The 19,903-nt window shown below is 38.9% G+C and overlaps 1 protein-coding gene, 1 long non-coding RNA gene and 1 other non-coding gene across 6 annotated transcripts in view; all 3 read right to left on the reverse strand.

The window, feature by feature from the left end:
- antxr1a (ANTXR cell adhesion molecule 1a) overlaps positions 1–10,559 on the reverse strand; it is a 39,292-nt gene extending 28,733 nt beyond the window's left edge. Inside the window, exons 1-6 of one of the 4 annotated variants that reach the window (XM_053680096.1) lie at positions 9,997–10,559; positions 3,987–4,058; positions 3,490–3,561; positions 1,554–1,635; positions 1,261–1,294; positions 1,086–1,168 (exon numbers count right to left, since the gene is read on the reverse strand). In XM_053680096.1, the coding sequence (XP_053536071.1) occupies positions 1,086–1,168; positions 1,261–1,294; positions 1,554–1,635; positions 3,490–3,561; positions 3,987–4,058; positions 9,997–10,151 (498 nt within the window). In that variant the 5' untranslated portion in view covers positions 10,152–10,559. The remainder of the gene's footprint in view (positions 1–1,085; positions 1,169–1,260; positions 1,295–1,553; positions 1,636–3,489; positions 3,562–3,986; positions 4,059–9,996) is intronic. The other 3 variants (XM_053680097.1, XM_017467577.3, XM_017467576.3) reach the window with 3 other exon arrangements.
- Positions 10,560–12,637: 2,078 nt separating this feature from the next.
- LOC108265280 (uncharacterized) lies at positions 12,638–15,561 on the reverse strand. The gene is made up of 3 exons (XR_008396499.1): positions 13,207–15,561; positions 12,991–13,105; positions 12,638–12,884 (listed from the first exon to the last, which is right to left on the reverse strand). It is a non-coding gene; the product is annotated as an uncharacterized LOC108265280 (transcript).
- A 2,579-nt stretch (positions 15,562–18,140) lies between these two features.
- On the reverse strand, positions 18,141–19,470 carry LOC108265213 (uncharacterized). Its single transcript, XR_001812630.3, has 4 exons — positions 19,374–19,470; positions 18,992–19,082; positions 18,795–18,912; positions 18,141–18,291 (listed from the first exon to the last, which is right to left on the reverse strand). It is a non-coding gene; the product is annotated as an uncharacterized LOC108265213 (long non-coding RNA).
- Positions 19,471–19,903: the final 433 nt, after the last annotated feature.

A 19,903-nucleotide genomic window follows, 5' to 3' on the forward strand; every position in this document is an offset into this window, starting at 1 on the left:
GAAATACGAAAAACAACGGGCCGACGTGAAGTCAAAGAAAGAGTCAAAGGTCAAAACAAGTCAAAAAGGCCAGTATACACTAGATACAAGGCTTCGAACGTGCACACATTCAAGAGTTTGTAAGACTTCACAGTATTTGTTAGTTTGAGTTCACTTTATAGTATAATCTGTGTATGCAGGATAAGCTTGTGAAGTAGTTTAATACTCAGGGTGCGGGGGATGGGGAGGTGAGACATCTGCTGCTGGGGAGGTATAATAACAAGATCCAACATGATGCAACAGTATAAATTCAGCTAATAATACTCAGTAATTATTGCTTAGTTCATAATGAACTTCCAACCATCCGTCCATGTACCCATCCATTTTCTGTACCTCTTATTATAAGAGCCTGAAGCCTATCCCAGGGAACTCGCGACACCCTGGACGAGGTGCCAACCCATCGCTGGGCCTTCCGAACTATTATTTTATTATTATTTACTGAGTACTTACCCAGTTTTTATTAGCAGTTAATAGTACTACTCTGTCCCTGTATAGTTATCAACAAAATATTGAACAGTACTGTAAAGTGTTACCAATCATCTTTAAACATAGGTTTTCATATCTGACTTTTCTATTCATGTATCAGTCGGGCTACAGTATTTTTCTCATGCCTCCTGGACCTTCAGGAATTTTATTTGCATACCCAAATCCTAAAAGATAAGTAGGCATACGTTATGCTAGCAGTTAAATTTTTTGATTTAGTTTCTTGTGTGGTGAATTGGACATAGCCGTTTTGAGTTGCACACTAAAAGCTGATCTCATTGAGATAGATTTCTGTCTGTACAGATGTGCAATAAGTAGCTCTTTTATTTCATTGCAGATAAAAAAAAAAAGCATCAAAGTGTTGAGCTGGTGATGAATAACAGCTATATCGGTGTTTAGATCATAACTGATTCATTCTTTTCATCGTTTCTCTTCTTTCCTCATGTGTGTACATTGGAAAGAAGAGTCTGTGCTTCAGGCAGGTGGAAAAAGTCTGTTAAAGAAGGAATTCTACGCCAACATGATCTTATGTGAATTGTTATTATTATTTTTTTTACGCCTACCTCTCTTTCAGCGTAGTAGAAGAGATCCTCATGCAATTCTCCATCTGTGAGTGCGATGATGACGCTCGCTGTCCGGTACCCTGCTTAATTAGGACACCGTTGAGGTCAGTTTCATAGCTTTTGTAGGGTTTTCACATGCAGACTAGACTAGAATGGGGATATTTGATGAACGTACCCTCAGTGTTCCCATAGTAAATCTGTTCACTTGCCTGGAAGACGGAATTAAAGTCAGTTTTAAGTCGCCATGAGCTAATCATGCGAAAAGTAAATGAATCGTGTGGAAATTGCAACAAGAACAACAACAAAGAACAGACGTGTAAATAAGAATCCCGTGTAAAAATCACATGCGAAAAATAAAAATGTGCACTATGACGTGATAGTGATGTCATGATGATAGTGATGATGATGTCATCGGTTCTGTCTAAATTGACTGCAGTTAAGCTAAGATGGCTGGTGCGATTGACTCACCCTTTGAATACCCTCATGCATGAACGTGTCTCCTCCTGGCAGAACTCGTTGGAGCTCCTCCAGACCTATGCGAATTTTGTCTCTGAAAAAATAATCCACAATAAGTGTGGGGGCATGAAAATACTGCCCACACTAGCTATATTTTCTCAGCACATCATCAGCAAGTGACAAATGACTTTTGCCTACAACGGCCTGACTGTCTGGGAACTTTGTGTACTCTGCTTTGTGAATCTGCAATGCTCCTGCACAATCACATCATCATCAAAACAGAGAAGAGCGCATACACACTCTATGGAGTTCTCAGAACTGTACAGTATATAGGAGAAAATGTCAGTTTGACCATGTGACGTGCTTTATTCTTATTCTCATATATATATTCTGTTTATCTCTCAGCAGAATTTGGCTATACTTTGGTTGAAAAATCAAGTGTGAGCTTCAGTAGACACGTCAGCTTGGCTCAGATAAGTGTAGAAATCTTCCCTCATGGAACTGGATTTGGGGAAAAATGTATCGCCAGCCATCCAGTTTGGAAGGGAGCTACCGATACCACATCTGGATGCGACTGGATCTCATGATATCACCTTTAGCGGATCAACTGCTGTCTCTCGAATTGATGTGTTTTGTATTCTTAACTTCAAGCGAATGAATAATGGTGTCTGCAGCTAAGAGAGTGCGCTGCTGCTGCTGCTGTTAGCTGGTGTTGGCGTAGAAGGCAGATTAGAGAGGCAGATGGTCAGGAAATCAGGCATGTATGATACTGGAAACCAGAACGACAGTAAATATCTCTTACTTTTCCCAGACGTATAAAAAAAAACCCTTTGCTCTCAGAGATTATGAGCATATCGAAACCTATGTTGAAAACCTGGTCCGACCTTTTTTTTTTTTTTTTTTTGCCATTGATCATAATGTCAAGATCATTTTTGGAGCAGGTATCCTATTGTTATTACCGTTTATTATATCAAGCACACAGCATATTCAGTCCAGCTGTAATCATGAACTGGCAAGGGAAATGTAAAATCTGTCATGTGTTTAATGCTTGTTGCAACCTGATGCCTTGTTATCAGTGTAACAGAGTCCAAGGTCCAACAATGACATATTTAGCTTGGACACATACGTTACATTTCAATTCAATTCAATTCAGTTTTATCTGTATAGTGCTTTTAACAATATATATTGTCACAAACGATTATTGTTGTTATGATATTGATGATGATGATTATTATTATTCATCCATCAATTTTCTATAACGCTTATCCTACACAGGGTTAGGGGAGCCTGGAGCCAGGGAATTCGGGGCACAAGACGGGGAACATCCTGGACAGGGTGCCAACCCATCGCAGAGTGCAATCCCACCCATTCACACTCTACGGACAATTTCGAAACGCCAGTCAGCCTACAGTCTATGTCTTTAGACTGGGGGAGGAAACCGGAGTATCCGGAGGAAACCCCGAAGCACGAGGAGAACGTGCAAACTCCGCACACACAGGGCGGAGATGGGATTCGAACCCCCAGTCCCGGAGGTGTGAGCCAAATGTCCTAACCACTAAGCCTACTATTATTATTATTATTATTATTATTATTATTACTATTATTATCAATACACTTACCATTGTCATATAAAAACTGAATGACTTGGTAAATCTCGCTGTAATAGACTAGTTTGAATGATGTTACACCCACTCCAGCAAGTTCATTATGTCATTGTCCAGTGTAATGTCCTGTAGGAACTAGCAAGTTTAGCAAGCTAACACAGGACCGATCTATCCCCTAGCTCTTCTGGTAGCATAAACTGGTTTTGAGAAGTGTCCAGAAGGTGAGTCACAAGTGCAGAAAGCTTCAATATGAGCAGTTAAATCAGTGTGTGGTACAAAGTGTTAGTAATGTAAAATAATCACCATAGAAAGCTCTTAGCTCACGTAGTAGCACGTTCACTCACCTGTCCTCTGTTAGCCGCATGAGAATCCGGCCCTCGGTGGAAAAAACGATGAAGGACATTCGAAGCTGTGGGCTGAGGGAAATAAAATGAGCAACTAACTTACTGTAGTCACATGAGTCATAGGTGGAATTTGCATGTGCTTTATTTATTTATTTATTTATTTACACAATTTACCTGTTTGTGCATTAAAAAAAAAAAATTATATGTAATTTTTTTGTTCATCTGCCAATTCCCACCCACCAGCCAGCTCTCCCCTATCACATGACAGCTACCAACCAAGACACATGAAGTCAGCCGACTGCATCTTTTCGAACTCCTGCATCATATCACACTCTAACTCGTAACACACTCTGAGGAAAGCGCTATCTGCCCTCTTCCTCATACATGAGCTCACAGATGCCCACGATTGGCCAGTGTCCGTGTGATTGACAGAGGAGACAGAATATGCCACTCCTCCCACACAGGAAAGCATCTGTGTGTGCTACAAGTCTCCTTACCTAATGAATTTATGAGCCAGATGTGCCACAAAATTATAGATCTCAGTCCAGTGATGCTGCACACTTCCAGACCTGCACAGAGACACAGTGTTAGAGTATACTGCAGAGTAGTATCGCATTAGATAGCACATTATTTTTTAAGGCAATGTATCGAAAAATAATTCCTTGATAAGAATAATTAATATATGGGCAGAACTAGAAACAGTTGATATTATTTAGTAGTCTAATTGTATGATCTAATCTACCATAGCACTAGTTATTACTCAGGGTAGACATCTTTTCTAGATTTGATATTGAACAATTGGCGTTATTTTGTCCCCCTTTCACGTCCTCAAGAAATATCTGAACGCAGATAAATCTTCACGAATCACAGACTTATTGGAAATGACTGTAGATTGGCTCCCTACCAAGTGGGCCATTTACTTTTTAGCCAAGCATTACCAAAGCAAACAGCCCCGATCCATATTTTCTTCCTTTTCAAACACGACCTTTTAAAATGATCCAGACAGCATGTGATATAATGCAACCATATGTTTAAGACAACCTTCTGGCTGTTCCATGTTGAGCGATTGTGTGGCTGTAGTGTCTGAGCTAAATGTTACTTGCTGGAAAAAAATTTAAAAAAGAAGAAGAAAATGCCGTGACCTCATGCAATTATTATTGTGGCTTAAGTTATTTTTTTCTTTTAGTAATTATTAAAAACCACTCTGGTGAATGAACTGGTCTTTGAGCCAGATGTGAACCTAAAATGTGATGCATCCAGCATACAGTATCATGTTAAACACACCGCATTCAGACCTGATGTGTACCTTGTCATCTGTCCAAGTGAACGCTAAAATGAAATGTCATCACATGCTATTAAGTTTGGTATTAATCCTAAAATATAGCACCTACTACTTTATTCCAAAGTTTCTGGCGTGCTTTATCTTCTCGACTAAGCCAAGGCATGATTTCCCAAGCATACACAAGGGTAGATTACAGGCAGTGACAGTAATATCGATCAACAGGGCTGTGCAATGCATTATGTCACACACATACACACTTAAAAGCAGACTGATAGATTTCTAATGTTTTAAGCGTTTCAGGTCCATAATACTCTACTGAGTTCCAGCATTGTTTTGCTGGAAAGGACAGAAACTGTATATATTCCTTCTTCTCACTGCACCTAAATGATCATAACAAAGCCTTAAAGTGCTCGGTCAGAGTATGGACAAAGCGGCGTGGTTAGAAAAAGTGACAAAATAGTTTCAAACAGATGTATCAACTCATTCAACCCTTCTCCTTTGTTTTTCATTGTTACTAAGATACAAGTCCTTATGAGGAGTCAGCTGCCAAAAAAGGCCAAAACATTGGAACATCTGGATCTCATGGTGAAACGGGTTCAAGAAAAGGAGAAACGCAAAAAGAGGAGAAACAAAACCGGTAGAAAATGGGAAATCAATGCAAGTTAAAAAATAAAAAACAAATAGATGCTCTTACAAGCATTCAGTATGTCGATATTGTGTAAAATATATCCCGGCTGTTAAATATGTTCCATAAAGATGACGCAAAAAACAGCCAAGGTAAGGCCATTAGAAATAATGGTAGTATTCTGACTTCTGTAAGAGCTAGTGATAAAATGGTAAGTGATTTATTATGTCAATAACATAGTAAGAAGTGTTTGGTTTTACGCTGATTTAAGTGCTTGCTAAGCAAAGCTACAAACTGCTCCCAGATTCGGAGCATCTTTTAGCAACAAATTTGTCCACATTTTTCATTCATTCATTCATTTTCAAGTGCCATGGACCATGGAGTTTCAAGGTGGCAACGCCCTCTGAATCAACACGTACAGTGCCCTCTACTAATATTGGCACCCTTGGTAAATAAGAGCACAGAAGGCTGTGTCTTTATTATTTAACCGTTTTGATCTTTTGTTTAAAAAAAATTCACAAGAATACTCTGGTCTCATGGACATCAAACAATTGCAAACAAAACACAGGTTTATTTAAAAAAAAAAAAAAAGATCTTTGTTAAATATAGGTGTGGAACAATTATTGGCACCGTTTTGGTCATTACTTTGTGCTGCTTCCCTTTGAGAAGATAACAGCTCTGAGTCTTCTCCTATAATGCCTGATGAGGTTGGAGAATACATGGCAAGGGATGTGAGACCGTTCCTCCATACAGAACCTCTCCAGATCCTTCAAACACTGGTGGACTCTCATCTTCAGTTCACCCCACAGGTTTTCAAGTCAGGGTTTCAACTCAGGAGACTGGGATAGCCATGGAAAGGCCTTGATTTTGTGGTCAGTAAACCATTTTTGTGTTGATTTTGATGTATGTTTTGAATCATTGTCATGTTGGAGGATCCAACCACGGCCCATTTGAAGCTTTCTGGCAGAGGCAGTCAGGTTTTCATTTAAAAAATATCATTTATCTTTTGATATTTGATAGAGTCCATGATGCCATGTATCCTAACAAAATGTCCAGGTCCTCTGGCAGAAAAACAGCCCCAGAACATTAAAGAGCCACCTCCATATTTAACCGTGGTCATGAGGTACTTTTCCATATGGCTACCTCTCTGTGTGCACCAAAACCATCTCTGGTGTTTATTGCCAAAAAGCTCTATTTTGGTTTCATCTGACCATAGAACCCAATCCCATTTAAGGTTCCAGTAGTGTCGGCAAACTGAAGACGCTCGAGTTTGTTTTTGGATGAGAGTAGAGGACTTTTTTCTTTCCAAACAACTCCAAACAAGACGCAACTAACTTCTGCAGTTCTCCAGCTGTGATCCTTGGAGATTTTTTGGCCACTCAAACCGTCCTCTTCAAAGTGCGTTGAGACGATATAGACACACGTCCAATTCCAGGTGGATTCATTTCCACTTGACTGGAACTTTTTAATTATTGCCCTGATGGTGGAAATGGGCATTTTCAATGCTTGTGCTATTTTCTTATAGCCACGCCCCATTTTGTGAAGCTCAACAACCTTTTGCAGCACATCACAGCTATATTCCTTGGTCTTACCCATTGTTATGAATGACTAAGGGAATTTGGCCTATGTGTTACCTCATATTTATACCCCTGTGAAACAGGAAGTCACGGTTGAACAATTTCCTGTTCCTAGTCAACAGGTGATTAAAGATTTTTTAAATAAACCTGTGTTGTGTTGGAAATTGTTTAATAGCCATGAGAGCAGAGTATTTTTGTGAATTTTTTATTTTTTTAACAAAGTATCAAAAGGTTCAAGACTAAAGACAATTTTCCCCAGCCTTCTTTGCTCATATTTACTACATTACATTACATGGACATTTATTCATTCATTTAGCAGACGCTTTTATCCAAACCGCCTTACAAATGATGAAATACAAGGGTGCCAATATGGCATAGTAAAATATAAGTTACTTAATCATTATATGTTTGGTTTGACAAGATTCCTTAACTGAATTCTCTACCAAATAGATAACTGATGAGAGTTGTGAACAGTTGTGCCTTATCACAGAAAATCTCATATTATAACATCTTCTTAAATTGTTGTCCTTTTATGAATCTCTGGTTGAAATGCGATATGCTCATTTCTGATATGAAAGATATGAAAGCATTGCAGCGGTAAACACTGACTGACTTCAAGTAGCTTCTGCGATTATAACCAGATGCTGTTCCATTTGTCTATCCATTAATTCAGCCTGTCTCGAGTCCTGGCTCGGGCTCCCGTTCTAATCCTTTGGCTTCTTATTGCCCGCCCCCAAAAAAGGCAGTATTAGAGTACTTAAGCAATTAACAATCAACCCTATAATGAACTCAAGATGTTAACTCAGCATGATAATACCAAACCTCAATCAATGCAGAAATGTATTATATAATCTGAATAAATCCAGTAGTTTTTGTTTTTTTTTTCTAACAGGCTAGTAAATATTTTCTTGGTAAGAACTGTGAAACGGGAGTATGTAAAATAAAGAGAAAGGAAAAAGAAAGAATAACATTTCTGCCTAGTAGGACGCGACCAGCCTTTGTAAAGCTACCTACCAACAGCAATAGCATACAGGTGAAATTCAAAAATCTCTTTAATGAAAGCTTTATAATGTCACATAAAGTATAGTAAAGTAAAATGACTAGACTTCACATAGCAAGCAAAGCTCAAGTACAGCCTGTTATCTGTTCTTCTAACACCCTTCCAAGTAGCACCCTAAAGGGTTCTTTGGTTTGTACTTCTCCAGGAACTCTAGAACAGAAGGGTTCCCTAAGTAGAACAACTTTAGAAAGCTGTTCATCATCCAGAGAACCGTTTTTTAGGAGTGTACAGAGCAGTGTTACAGCTAAGGATGTATGTCAAGGGGGCACAGTGGGTTAGCGGTTAGCATTTTTGCCTCGCACCTTTGGGGTTGGGGGTTTGAATCCTGCCGCCACTCTGTTTATGTGGAATTTGTATGTTCTCCCCATCCTTCAGAGTCGGGGATACATACAATATCCATCCATCCATCCATCTTCTATACTGCTTATCCTCTTCAGGGTCACAGGGGAACCTGGAGTCTATCCGCACAAGGCGGGGTACGCCCTGGACAGGGAACCAATCCATCGCAGGGCACAATCACATACACACTCACACACCCATTCATACACTACGGACACTTTGGACATGCCGATCAGCCTACCGTGCATGTCTTTGAACCGGGGGAGGAAACCGGAGTACCCGGAGGAAACCCCCACAGCACGGGGAGAACATGCAAACTCCGTACACACAGGGCCACGGCGGTAATCGAACCCCCGACCCTGGAGGTGTGAGGCGAACGTGCTAGCCACTCGTACCAAAGCAAAGATGGAGGAGTGCCACCAATTTAAAACATGTGTGTGTCCCCAAGCAAACACTGGTTTACTTTCTTTCTGTTACTGTTATGTATAGTTCTGATCCTGTAAAGATGTAAATTATCTAGTAACTGTGTGTTTGTCACGTTGAGTAATTACGTATGCAGTCTGCCATATCAAGAATGGCCATATATAGTACAGATGATCATCACCACCACCACCACCACCATCATCATCATCATCATCAGTAAACTGTATCCTGATCAGGGTTGCAGTGGATCCGGAGCATATCCTGGCATGAGCCAAGAATACACCCTCGTTAGGATACCAATAATCTATCACAGGGCACCATTCACACATTCATTCACACTTAGAAGCAATTCGGCTTAGCCAACCCACCTACTGGCATTTTGATAGGTGTGAGGAAACTGGAAATCCCAGAGAACATGTACAGAAATTCCACACGCGGTAACCCCAGCTCAGAATCGAACTGGGGATCCTTGAACTGTGAGGTCTCACCCCTACTGTAAATCAGTAGTTGTCTACGAAAATGGGATCCATGAAGAATAGCCAAGGGGTTAGTGATTTAATAAAAAAAAAAAAATTAGTTATCACAAACCACATCTATCAACCTTATAATATTTATTATGGGCATTATTTATTATAAATGAATAAACAATGTCAACTTGAATCTAAAGTCAATGGACAGTTCAGCAGTTAAAAAGCCCCAGGTCTCTGTAAAAAAAGGTTTTGTAAATGGATTGTTTCCATCAAATAAATGTGTTCTGAGAGCGTCTGTTAGATTTATCTGACTGATAATGAGGTCCCTGAATCCAACAGGCTTGAGAAAGGTAATGTAATGCATTTTTCTGCATGCCTGGTTTAAAGAACGTGCATATTAGAAAAATTACAGCAATCAGGTATTTTCTGAGGTTAAAAGGACTCATTAATGTTATTGGTGTCATGGGTCTGTTCGGGGCCATCGTTATACAAAACGACCGCATCCCTTGACACCAACCTCCACCTCCAGTTACAAATGATCTTTAAAAGACTCGTGTTCAGTCTTAATAATTGCAGCAAACACAGCTGGGGTTTGGAAAGAAATGTACTCGGATCCCAGTATTCGTATCGTCAGGATTCTGCTCAGCTATCCTCTTGTCATCTTTACCTGAAGTGTAATGATTAATCACTTCTGTTTTAACTCAGGTGCAGAGAAAACATGGACCACTTACTTATCCAGGACGAAGTAGAGGTCAAAACCTCCATAGCAGGATGGCGATGCTACTCCTTTATCTGGAGATAAACCCACATTCCCATCAGCAATCCACACCAGCAGGAAACACAGCAATAGCACTATCCACCAGCCCTTCCACTTAGTGTGAGCCATGGTCTTGATGCAACAAAACAATAGATGACCACCAAAGGAAAACTCAAACCATAAGTCCCAAACTGTCTGAGAACGACGTCTTCTTCTTCGCTGCAGGTACTCCACACTGCAATCTGTGACCGGGTTAAACCATCCTTGAAAATAGTTTTGCTCGTCGTTAAAGTTCCAGAAGCATTTATGGATGAGTAACGGATTAGGGAAGAAAAAAAAAAAACAGAACACCAATGTAACAGAAGGTGCTTGGGTCCAGGAAGGTGAGCTGAGACGAACCGTTATTTAATTTCATTACTTGGGGGGAAAAAACAAAAAACTTTTTGCATGCACAGATGCACACATGTAATCACAGACATGCACTGTACGGAATCAAGCACCTCACTGACCCAGTTACGCTATTCAACATTACTAGGAGAGAGAGGAGTAAGGGGAGGGAGTGTGTGTATGATTGTTCATCACTGTCTTTCAGTCTTTAGCCCCACACTTTCCATCCTCTTTCCAAAAACAAAAGTTTAGGCACAAAAATGTGAATGCACAGGCAGTGAAGAGATAGTGCCACCTAATGTCAGAGAGCAGCAATGACTGATGTTCAAGTGACAATATACGGTTTATGGGTGTGTGTGTGTGTGTGTGTGTACTTTTACCCATCAACCCACCCAAATAGCATGAATCAAATGGGCAAAACCCACCAGTACTATTTTGTTCAGCACAGGTTTTTAATGATATAAAAAATCAAATGAAAAATTAATTAGATGAATATTATGTATTTCAAATTATTTATCAGAGCTTCACTTTTCAGCTGTTTATATATATATATATATATATATATGTATGTATATATATGCAGTACTGTGCAAAAGTTTTAGACACCCTATTTGTTCAGTACAATTTTTACAATTTTTTATAGATTTTTATTTGATGACTTCTTCATTATCAAAAACATTTTTGGATTCCCAAACATTCGTTTGCTAGCACAAAATTAAATGTATATGTCATTAAAGAAAGCAGCAGATTACATAAGAGACACTTTTCAGACAAAAAAAACTAAGAAAAATAAGAAGCGAAGAACCGTGACTGGTTCTGCAAGACGCTCAATAAAACATACAGCTCATTTCCTTATAAAACTGCTCTAATTGTACCGGAGACTAGTATTTTAATGAAAAAAAAATAATTACAATTTTTTTGCCACACTAAATATTGACTTTGTTTCATTTACTACTGTTTACTGCAATTTACGGTATTTTTTAAATGGCTTAGTGGTTAGCACGTTTGCCTCGCACCTTCATGTTCAGGGGTTCGATTCCCACCGTGGCCCTGTGTGTGCGGAGTTTGCATGTTCTCCCCGTGCTGCGGGGGTTTCCTCCGGGTACTCCGGTTTCCTCCCCCGGTCCAAAGACATGCACGGTAGGCATGTCCAAAGTGTCTATAGTGTATGAATGTGTATGTGATTGTGCTCTGTGATGGCAGGGCCCAGGGTGTACCCCGCCTTTTGCCCGATGCTCCCTGGGATAGGCTCCAGGTTCCCCGTGACCCTGAAAAGGATAAGCGGTGTAGACGATGGATGGATGGATGGATGGATTTTGAAGGCATCGTTGCTCTACAGCATTTCTTTGCATGTGCCTAAAACTTGTACGGTACTCTCTCTCTCTCTCTCTCTCTCTCTCTATATATATATATATATATATATATATATATATATATATATATATATATATATATATATATTAGGCAGCAAGTGAACAGTCAGTTCTCGAAGTTGATGTGATGGAAGCAGGAAAAATGGGCAAGCGTAAGTATCTGAGTGAGGGCCAATTGTATTATTATTAGTGTTATTATTGGTATCCATCCACCCATCCATCCATTTTCTATACCGCTCATCCAACACAGGGTCACGGGGAGCCTGGAGCCTATCCCAGGGAACTCGGGGCACATGGCGGGGGCACTCTGGACGGGCTGCGAAACCACCGCAGGGCGTAATCACATACACATTCACACACCCATCAGCCTGCAACGCGTGTCTCTGGACTCGGGGAGGAAACCGGAGTACCCGGAGGAAACCCCCACAGCACAGAGAGAACATGCAAACTCCGCACACACAGGGCAGCGGCGGGAATCGAAGAAGCAAACGTGCTAACCGCTAAGCCGCGTGCACCCAACGTTATTATTATTATTATTATTATTATTATTATTATTATTATTATTGCAGGGTCTTTTATCCAAAGCCACTTATTTAAGTGAAGCTCAATCCTCAAAGAAGTTGTCAAAGAAGCTCACAGTGAAAAGTTGGATGTAAACATGCAGTGTGAGGGTGTTTATGTGCTCTGAGAAGAGCTCAGCATTCCCTGGTTCATGAATATTGTAAGAGAATCATATGCAGTGCAAATAATGCTGGCCAGCTTAATCCACCACTTCTGTTAATATAGAACCCTCAGTCTGTTTAAAAAAAGTACCATACAAGTGTTTTGTGTAATGCTTTATTGTACAATCAGACTTCTAAAACTACACATCGAAAGACTCACAGTCTACCTCCGAATTATTATTATTATTATTATTATTATTGCACTATTATTCATGCCCTTATATGACATTCTGTATGCATTGATTGTGAAACTTCGGTCACGTCAACATTAACTCTTCGTGACTTTACATTCAACTGCTGGGTTGTAGTTAATCACGTTGTATTTGCATGTTTTGTAATCTTTTTGCAGGGTGCAGCCAGGAGTCACAGATTTTGGAAATCTGGAAAATAAATAGAAAAATAATTCAATTAGTACATTTTATACATATATATATTTTTAAGTATGAGAAATTTGGTCCATGGTGTGCTGCTGTTGTGTGTATTTACTCGGAACAGCAGATCATGTATCCAGAGCTGCAAGTGCATTTAATACAGTAGCGGTTTGTCCAGGTGGATCCTTGTGGGTGCCACGAATTATCCAAGTAATCCTGACACTTATCAGCTAGCAAAGGGTAAAAGTGTAAGTAAGTATAATTGTGATGTGTGTGCGTGCGTGCGTGTGTGTGTGTGTGTGTGTGTGTGCGTGTGTGTGTGTGTGTGTACCTTTGCCACCGGCTTTCTTCAACGAGCAGGCATGAATCAGGGGAATAAGACCAAAGAGGACAAAACCCACCACTACTGTCTTCTTCAGCACAGCCTTTTTAAAAGAAAAGAAAAGAAAAAAAAAAATCAAAGAAAAAAATTAATTGTAGAAAAATCTTTCTAAATCTTGATCAGATCTTCACCTTATGTCAATCATTTACACATATTATTTACTTTGACACAACTATCTAGATCTTAGTAAACGTTTTACATAAATCTACCCTTAATAAAACCGACCCAGCATAAATCTGCTCTTCATGCTCCTTTGAAGAGAAGGGTGAGAAGGGTGGAGAAGATCAAACCAGTCGTGTAGTAAATTGTTACATTTAATACATATTAAAATGTTCACTTGTGCATTGTTTATTCAGTTACAGTATGCTCTAAACGAATTTTCGAACCATGGTCAGATTTACAGATTTACATCTGGGTGATTTGCAGTGCGAGGATGGACTTTCCATATTTCTCTGTGTTGAACCATTGAGATTCATCATCATCATCATCATCATCATCATCATCATCATCCAACCTGAAATGTTTGAAACAGGAAGTGCAGACCACTTGTTAGTCATAATGCCATTTATAATACTGAAACCCGTTACGCAGTCCGCTGTGCTGATAGAAAAGTTCTGCGTTCAGTTCTTAAAGGGTTTCAAATTTTGACATTTAGTTCTGGGAGATTCGATTATGTCTCTCATTCCCCTATTGGCCTGGTCGGGGCACAAATGAAGAACCTCTGCTTCAGCATAAAGAATACCAGGCTCCATAAAGATGGCCAGCTGCTTGTGTCCAGAATGCTCAGATTTTTGAGAAATTAGGTTTTTTCAAAAATTCCTCAGCGTTGATTTTAGGGTTAGATTTCAAGTCCATCTTTGAGTACGCCACAATCTTTTGCCTCAAGGGTGTCTGAAAGTGTCTCCCCTGGCTAAAATAGGTGCCGGTACTCCCCTTTGCATGTTGGCAACGTATCTATCCTGTATATTAGGGCTGGGTATTGTTGACTAGCTCATATACAGGTCCTGTTACGATTCATCACAATATAGAACAAAGCATCATGTCCTTTTCATATATTACATCAAGATTGTTGCTGCCCAATAGCAATTCTGAAATCGTTTTACTGTTTAAATGTAATAAAAGTGCCCGTTTGAATTATGGAGGACTAGATAAAGGAAGTGTATTTTTGGAATTGTTACATTTCATCGTCTGATTTTTGTAAAGCCAGTACTAAAAATTGCGATAGATAGATAGATAGATAGATAGATAGATAGATAGATAGATAGATAGAGAAATATATTGCAATGCACAGCAATATGATCAATTGATTGTGATAAGTGTAAAGCAGCTGTAAATTATGATTGTGTAAAGCAGCTCAAGAGAAAAAGTGAATACATGAGTTCAGTGTCAATCAAAGAGAGTAGAATCAGTCCCGGTGAGAACTGAATACACTTTCAAGCCCACTTGATGCACTTTTGTTCATTTTACCTGACTGCTTCAGCAAGACAATGTCGTCGATGACGGAGGGTTGACAGCGGTCGTCAGGTACCAATTACAGCAAAGAATCGTGAGTTTTACCAAAAAAAAAACCCGCAAAAAAGCTAACATAAGAGTAGATTAAGGACTTATGAAACAGTAAAACAAGTAAGTATACGCTAATATCGATCCTTAGAAGTCGTTATACACACACAGCCCGGGGGGACAACGCAAGAATACAGCATATACATACGTACAGCCCTGACTACACCACTGGACCAAACAAAACAAAGCATTTTATTGGTCTGTCTTACATACTTTGCACACAATTAATTAAAGGACAATCTACAAACCTCAACAACCTGTTTAGAAACAGTAGACGGGCTGGTTCATGACAGTGACATAACTGTCAATTAAATGAAGAACCCGCACCACCAAAAGCGGTCACGATAACATTGGAAAGTAAACTTACCATGTCTGCAAGTTGGGATATTTTCAGTGTTGTAAACTCTGCAACCAGACGCAAGTGCAGCCAGAGGGGCTGGGTTAATTATAACATCATACACACTGATGGTTTAAATTGCATGTAAATATTATAACAATCCCCATGTGTCAATCCCAATCATTCAGGCTATTTACACTGTATATTTATTCAGGCTATTCACATATAGGGCACATTAAGTCCCTACATGATGGGGACATGAAGTAAAAAAGAGCAAACAGACCTGAAGCAAGTGTCACACAGCTTGAGAATCAAACAATAGACATTAGGTACTATCTGAAGAGTATAGAGAAACCTATAGGATGTGTATACTATATATACTGTTACAGTAGGAATAAAAACAAAATTCTAATTGTACATGTATGAGCTGTGTTAAATATTAAGGAATTATTATTATGCGGTGTTTCTTCGGAGGATTTTGTTCTTCTCAGAACTCAAGCTATGTACCTGAATGAATCAGTGATCTGAACAGAACCGAGTTAGTTCAATTTGCTGAATAGTATCCAAACAATTTAACCCAAAAGTACCGCATAAATTCCAGTCTGTTTCTGAAAGGACGAGGAGCTTATTTAGTGGCTCCCAGGCTTGTGCTCCAGAGACTTGGCAGGTAATACTGGCAATAGCATACAGTATGACAGACAATGTGCCTTCTGTGTGTGGATTTCAGGATAATTACGTCTGTATCTAGTCGCACACACATTGTACACTCTACAATTTTTGGCCAGATTTTGTGTGTCACAGAAAATACACATCATAAAGAATTCTTTAGTCATGAGTTGAGGTTGGCAGTCTTAGTGTGACGTGACGCATAAGGTGACATGCTCACTCACAGCCAATTTAACGCTTGGATTTCATGGGAAATATACTGTAGGAACCGTGAGAACATACAATATTTGGTACGGAAAAATCTTCCGTAATGTCTTCCTCCTCACCATCTGTCTCATTTACAAATCAAACCACAGAAAACTGCAGTCATTTGGTGTTAATACAGTAATGTTTCTGTCATGACGTTTTGCAAAATGAGTCTTCTTGGAAAAATGATCAATCAATCACTTACACTTTAATTCTTAAGAATCACTTTCCAAAGGCACTACATGAAAGTGGCCGTTTCTTGGTATCCACTCTACATTGTTTGCCACTGTCCAAATCCGTATTATCAAAAAAAAAAAAAATAGGACAAACTTATGTATTGTGTGTATATGTGTGCACATATATATTAATATTGGCATCGTTTGTAAATATGAGCAAAGACGGCTGTGAAAAATTCTCTTTATTGTTTGAAAAATTCACAAAAATACCCTGCTCTCGGGGATATCAAACAATTGCAAACAAAACACAGGTTTATTGACAAAAAAAACAAACAACACCCTCGTTAAATATAGGTGTGCAACAAATATTGGCACACTTTTAGTCAATACTTTGTGTTACCTCCCTTTGCCAAGATAACAGTTTCTCCTATAATGCCTGAGGAGGTTGGAGAAGACATGGCGAGGGATCTGAGAGCGTTCCTCCATACAGAATCTCTCCAGATCCTTCACGTTTCGAGGTCCACGCTGGTGGACTCTCCTCTTCAGTTCACCCCACAGGTTTTCTATGGGTTTCGAGTCAGGGAACTGGGATGGTCATGGCAGGACCTTAATTTTGTGGTCAGTCAACCATTTTTGTGTTGATTTTGGTGTATGTTTTGGATGATTGTCCTGTTGGAAGATCCGACCACGGCCCATTTTAAGCTTTCTGGCAAAGGCAGTCAGGTTTTCATTTAATATGTGTAGATATTTGATAGAGTCCATGATGCCATGTATCCTAACAAAATGTCCAGGTCATCTGGCAGAAAAACAGCCCCAAAACATTAAGATCCACCTCCATATTTAACTGTGAGCATGAGGTACTTTTCCATATGGCTACCTCTCTGTGTGCTCCAAAACCACCTCTGGTGTTTATTTTGGTTTCATCTGAGTATAGAACCACTTAAAAGACCTTAGAGTATTAGAAATAAAGGTAAAATCTTTAGTTTTGAAGGCCAATAAAAATTCAGCAATCCCCTCCTTGAACCCTGACAACCTACAGTTCATGCACCCAGTGTGTACCAATGTATATAAAAACACATACGTAGGCAATCACTTTGGTTCTATCCTGAGAGTCTTTTACCTAGATTAGCTCATAAGTAACCAAAATCCCTACTAGCTTTGATGTGCCCTGTTACGTCCCCACCACTGTTAAAATATTTTATATAATACTTCGGTTTGTTCAAAGTATTGCAGCATAGTGGTATGATCATGTTGTTCAAGTTTGATAAATGGCTATAAAATTAGAAACCTACTTCCGTAGGCTCAGAGAGTGCACGAGGACAAGCTGAAAATGTTCGCCTCATTTGGTGTAACCGAATTTGCTGGTTCCATTTGCATTGTGCGAATGTAGATTTATTCAGGATATGTATAATTACGCGTGTAGACACGAGGGAAATAGAGCTAAATCGTTGTAGGTATTAGGTACTATATGAAGAGCATAGAGAACCAGACAGGGTATGTACACTTACTTTTCCTCAGTAAAAAAAAAAAAATTGCTAATAATAATTGTAAGTACTGTCTTAAATTGTGTTGAAGAAGGAAAACAACCGTCACATGTTGTTCATGCTGTTATTTAGCACATTTACAGTGTGCGCATCCCACGAGATACGGTGCCATATTGAGGGAAGAAAAAGGGTTCATCCAAAATATTGACTTAGTTTATTCTGTTCATATTTCTTTATTTCCGCTCTCTTACTTGCTGTAGAATGTTGTCCTTTTCATGATTGTCTTTCTTTTCCCGTCATATCCTTAGCTTTTTCCTTCATTTTCTTAATAAATTCTAGGTGGTTGCTGCCCCGTGAACACTTTCTTTTCCACGTGTTTAGTCACGTTTACAAATAAACAAACAAACAGACAAATTGAATGCTTCAGTAATGCTTTATTGTTAATTGATTAATCGAAATTTATCCACACAGTGACTCCGATCTGTCACTGTAATTCTCCAGATTCATTTTCTCATGCTGGCACGCTCAGCTCACACGCTGGCACTGTCCGGATCCATCTCGTATTCTGAAAATAAATATATAAGTAAACAAACAATTTAAAACAAAACAAAACAAAACAAAAAAACAGTTATACAAATGACTAAAAATGTTGGATAAATTCTGGCCTGCTTTGGTCAGGCTGTTACAACCTCGACCCTCTTATTTACTCTTATTTACCCTCTGTACGTCATATACATGCCTTTTTACGTTCTTTACACAAGTAGGAAAAAAGGGATGTAGATGAATTAAACTACCAGTATGACTCCAAAACAATGCTACACCTCTCTAGCTAATCCAAACAGAAGAAAAAGGAGATGCCCAAAAGAATAACGGCTCATCCCTACACACATCCAAATCGTGGGAATAAACTACACAGCCATTCAAGCTGGGTATACACAGTATGTTTTTAGGCCCAATTTTACGATCATACATGCGCTTTCCCAATAGTAAATTCTCAAATGGTACTGCAAGCAGTTTTTCACATTGTGTACACCTTGTGCTTGTATGGTCAGTGTCTTGTGAACTTACCCTGGACAGCAGACGGAAGTTCCAAAGTCGCATTTGCAAAACTGGCATGCGCTGTTAATCCATCTCACTCCCTTTGCGTACGTTTTCTTATCTACAGCATCATAACAAGCCACCAAGCCTGAAAAAAGGGCAAATGTTATGGAAATACAATCCGAATGGACAAAACCACAACATGAGATCGGCGTGTGTTAATTTACTCTGCTTCTGTCTTATGCATTCAGCGGCATTGGTCACGGAAATGACCACAATCAGGGCAAAACACACGAGCACTGCCTTCTTCATCATGGACTGTCCAACAAAACAAGTAAATAAACAAATTAGCATGACATATATGTATCATAATGGTTGGTTAAATGCTACACTAATGCTTTAATGCATGCGTTATAATGCTTTAAAAAGGATATGTTTCAGAATTTCGAAATATTAACCACTGGAGAAAACATGATTAATTGCATGTGCATCAGGAAATTTGTCAGAATCAATGGTAGTCCAAAGAAGTTAACATTTATAGTGCATCCTAGCATAATAGCAAAAATGTAACTGGGGAATAATCCCAATAATTTTGGAATGCAAACTTACTGTGTTTCCAAGTTAAGTCTGGATGATCTGGTGTTCCAAAATATGCCACCAGCAGATAAGGCTGTGTTTTAAAAAGAGCAAAAAGGGGTGGGACATCCACGCCCATATGACTTCATAAACTATCATCACTATGGCAATATTCCAGTTATATAATCTTGTTTAAATAAGAAGTTGGTCATTGTTTGCCTATCCTCCCGAGACCCAAGGGAAAAAATTGTCATCTAATTTTTTTTTTTTGTTTTGTTTGATTTCCTACCTATTTTGGGTTTAAAAAAAAAGAAAAAAAAGAAAGAAAGAAAGAAAGAAAGAAAGAAAAGAAAAATTCTACAATTTAGACTTTTTTTTTTTTTTTTTTAATAATTTTTATTTATTTTACAGCATGTCCAGTGTAGTGGACCACAAGACCATTTTAGTTTGAAAAGAAAGCCAAACTCAGAAAATAAAAAATGAACAGATTATGGCTATAGAGTGATATTAATCCAAGAATAAATTCAATTTTAAATAAATAAATAAATAAATAAATAAATAAA

Source organism: Ictalurus punctatus, chromosome 5, assembly GCF_001660625.3.
Source record: "Ictalurus punctatus breed USDA103 chromosome 5, Coco_2.0, whole genome shotgun sequence".
NCBI lineage: Eukaryota > Metazoa > Chordata > Actinopteri > Siluriformes > Ictaluridae > Ictalurus > Ictalurus punctatus.